Here is a 2,111-nt window from a genome sequence, read left to right on the forward strand (position 1 = left end):
GAGAGAGAGAGAGAGAGAGAGAGAGAGAGAGAGAGAGAGAGAGAGTTAACTTACAAAAAGATTGACTTTATATTAAATTTAAATAAAAGCAGTTTGTAAGTTGAGACTCGACATATATAGCGTGAATCATGTGTTCAAGATGGCTGCTTTGCCGGATTCAGTGATTGGCATGTATCCTCACTTTTATTATCATCAATATTGTCACCCTCATCTTTACTATCATCATGACCATCATCATGACCATCATCACAATTATCATCATCAAGCTAGATTATTCCTACCTACTCTGCTTTTTAAACAATGATCATCATCACCATTGTTTTACAGCAGAAAAGAAATACGTTTGAGACATGGATGGGGTTGGTCATATTTAATCAGATCCCAGTGTTCTTTTATATCGTGCCACTGGTAGGTCCTACTTCTTTTGTCCCTCTGTAGTCTTTGTCTATCTGTCTTGCTTATTCCCAGCGGTACATGACCGTTATTCTGTCGACATGCTTCTCTTTACACCAACTTAAATAGTTGGCCATCATCATCATCATCATCATCATCATCATCATCATCATCATCATCATCATCATCATCATCATCTTCATCATCATCATCATCATCATCATCATCATCAATTTTCATGATCACCACCATTGAACACATATGAGTCACAAGGATTTGTAAATGTGACGGTAGAGAAGCTTAGGGGAAAAACTTTTAGTTTTAGTAAGAGTTTTACGGCAACACAATAAGGTCATATAAATGCCGAAGAATATATCATGTGTTACAAGAGAGTAACATAGACAAAAAAGGAGGAGAGAGATAAGGACGATAGATGTTTGATAGGAAAGAAGGAGCAAACCACACCAGAGCACCCGCTAACCACCTAAGAAAAAAAAACAACTTTGAACAAGACATGGTGAACTTTACTATATATATATCATTGTTGATACATTGTCAGTTAGTCCTTGAAGATGAAGGTGACGTCATATTTTCTCAACAGGCCAGACGTGACAGGCGATCCTAGCCTGACCACGCAGTTATCTGCCGGACAGCCGGATTTTCTTCGATTTAGCCGTGTTTTCGGTTTCGAGAGTGAAGGACAACAGCAGATGGACCAAAAGATGTACTGAATGGAGACCAAGAAGAGGAAAAAGATCAAGCAAGAGGAAGACCAGAGTGAAGACGGCAAGATGACATCAGAGAACAGACAGGTACAACCTGTACGCAGAAAACAGCTGATAAAACAGACCGAAGGTCATTGTTGGAGGGCGACATCCTACAGCGGAGGACAACGCAAAGAAAGAAAGAGAGAAAAACGATTTCAGCAAACGTCACTGTAGCTGTTGAGGCTTTTTTACAGGCGAGAGGTGTTGAGCAGATGACGTTGACGAACTGAAAAAAAACCCGTTAACGGCATGCATGTAATAATGTCGCATTATTCAGACAGAATGATATTATAATTTTATTCTAGCATATTATGCTCACCCGTTTTTGCCTGATCCTGAGTTGTCTGAGCCGCTAAATCCAAAATTGAAGGCGGAGAAAGACGCCACCGATGTAGAACTCCAGAGAAGCTTGTAGACCAATACAAAAGTGACGATCAAGGCTACAGTCCCGAACACCACGGGCTTGTTTACATGCAGCCCGCTGGGCCTGATCCCCCCCATCAGGACACAAGGTCGGGACGACTCAACTCTCTAACTGCGTTCGGGCGATCCTAAGTCTGGCGGTGCTGTAGGGGGTGACAGGTTGTCCAGGCGCTGAGGAAGCGGTTTTGAGCGGCCGTGACTAAAGTGTTGACTTGTGTTATGGGTTTATGAGTGTGTGTGCGCGTGTGTCTGACAGGCTCGTTGCGTGTGTGTTGCTCACAATCGTGTGGTTTTGGAGTTGGTTGGACGGGCGATGAGAGGGTGGGTGGGTGGAAGAGTCAAGTTTGGTGGAGGGAGGTAAAGGGGTCGTCAAGGTCGTCTTGTGAGCGATGAGGGCGTGGTCCTTACCCTGCGGTATGGTATTTGATCAATCTGAAACAAAAACAGAAAAGGGGGGATTTCAACACACTTCTTGAAAAGGAAAAAAAAAAGGTGTGGACACTGCAAAATACGCCATGTGACAGATTT

General features: G+C 43.0%; 1 protein-coding gene across 1 annotated transcript in view; it reads right to left on the reverse strand.

Moving 5' to 3' along the window:
- Positions 1–2,111, reverse strand: part of LOC101863492 (protein ABHD14B) — a 31,045-nt gene that overhangs the window by 18,737 nt on the left and 10,197 nt on the right. Inside the window, exon 2 of the mRNA XM_005092759.3 lies at positions 1,480–2,015. Within this exon, the coding sequence (XP_005092816.1) occupies positions 1,480–1,661 (182 nt within the window). The 5' untranslated portion in view covers positions 1,662–2,015. The remainder of the gene's footprint in view (positions 1–1,479; positions 2,016–2,111) is intronic.

The sequence above is a fragment of the Aplysia californica genome, unplaced genomic scaffold (assembly GCF_000002075.1).
Source record: "Aplysia californica isolate F4 #8 unplaced genomic scaffold, AplCal3.0 scaffold00052, whole genome shotgun sequence".
Classification (NCBI taxonomy): Eukaryota; Metazoa; Mollusca; class Gastropoda; order Aplysiida; family Aplysiidae; genus Aplysia; species Aplysia californica.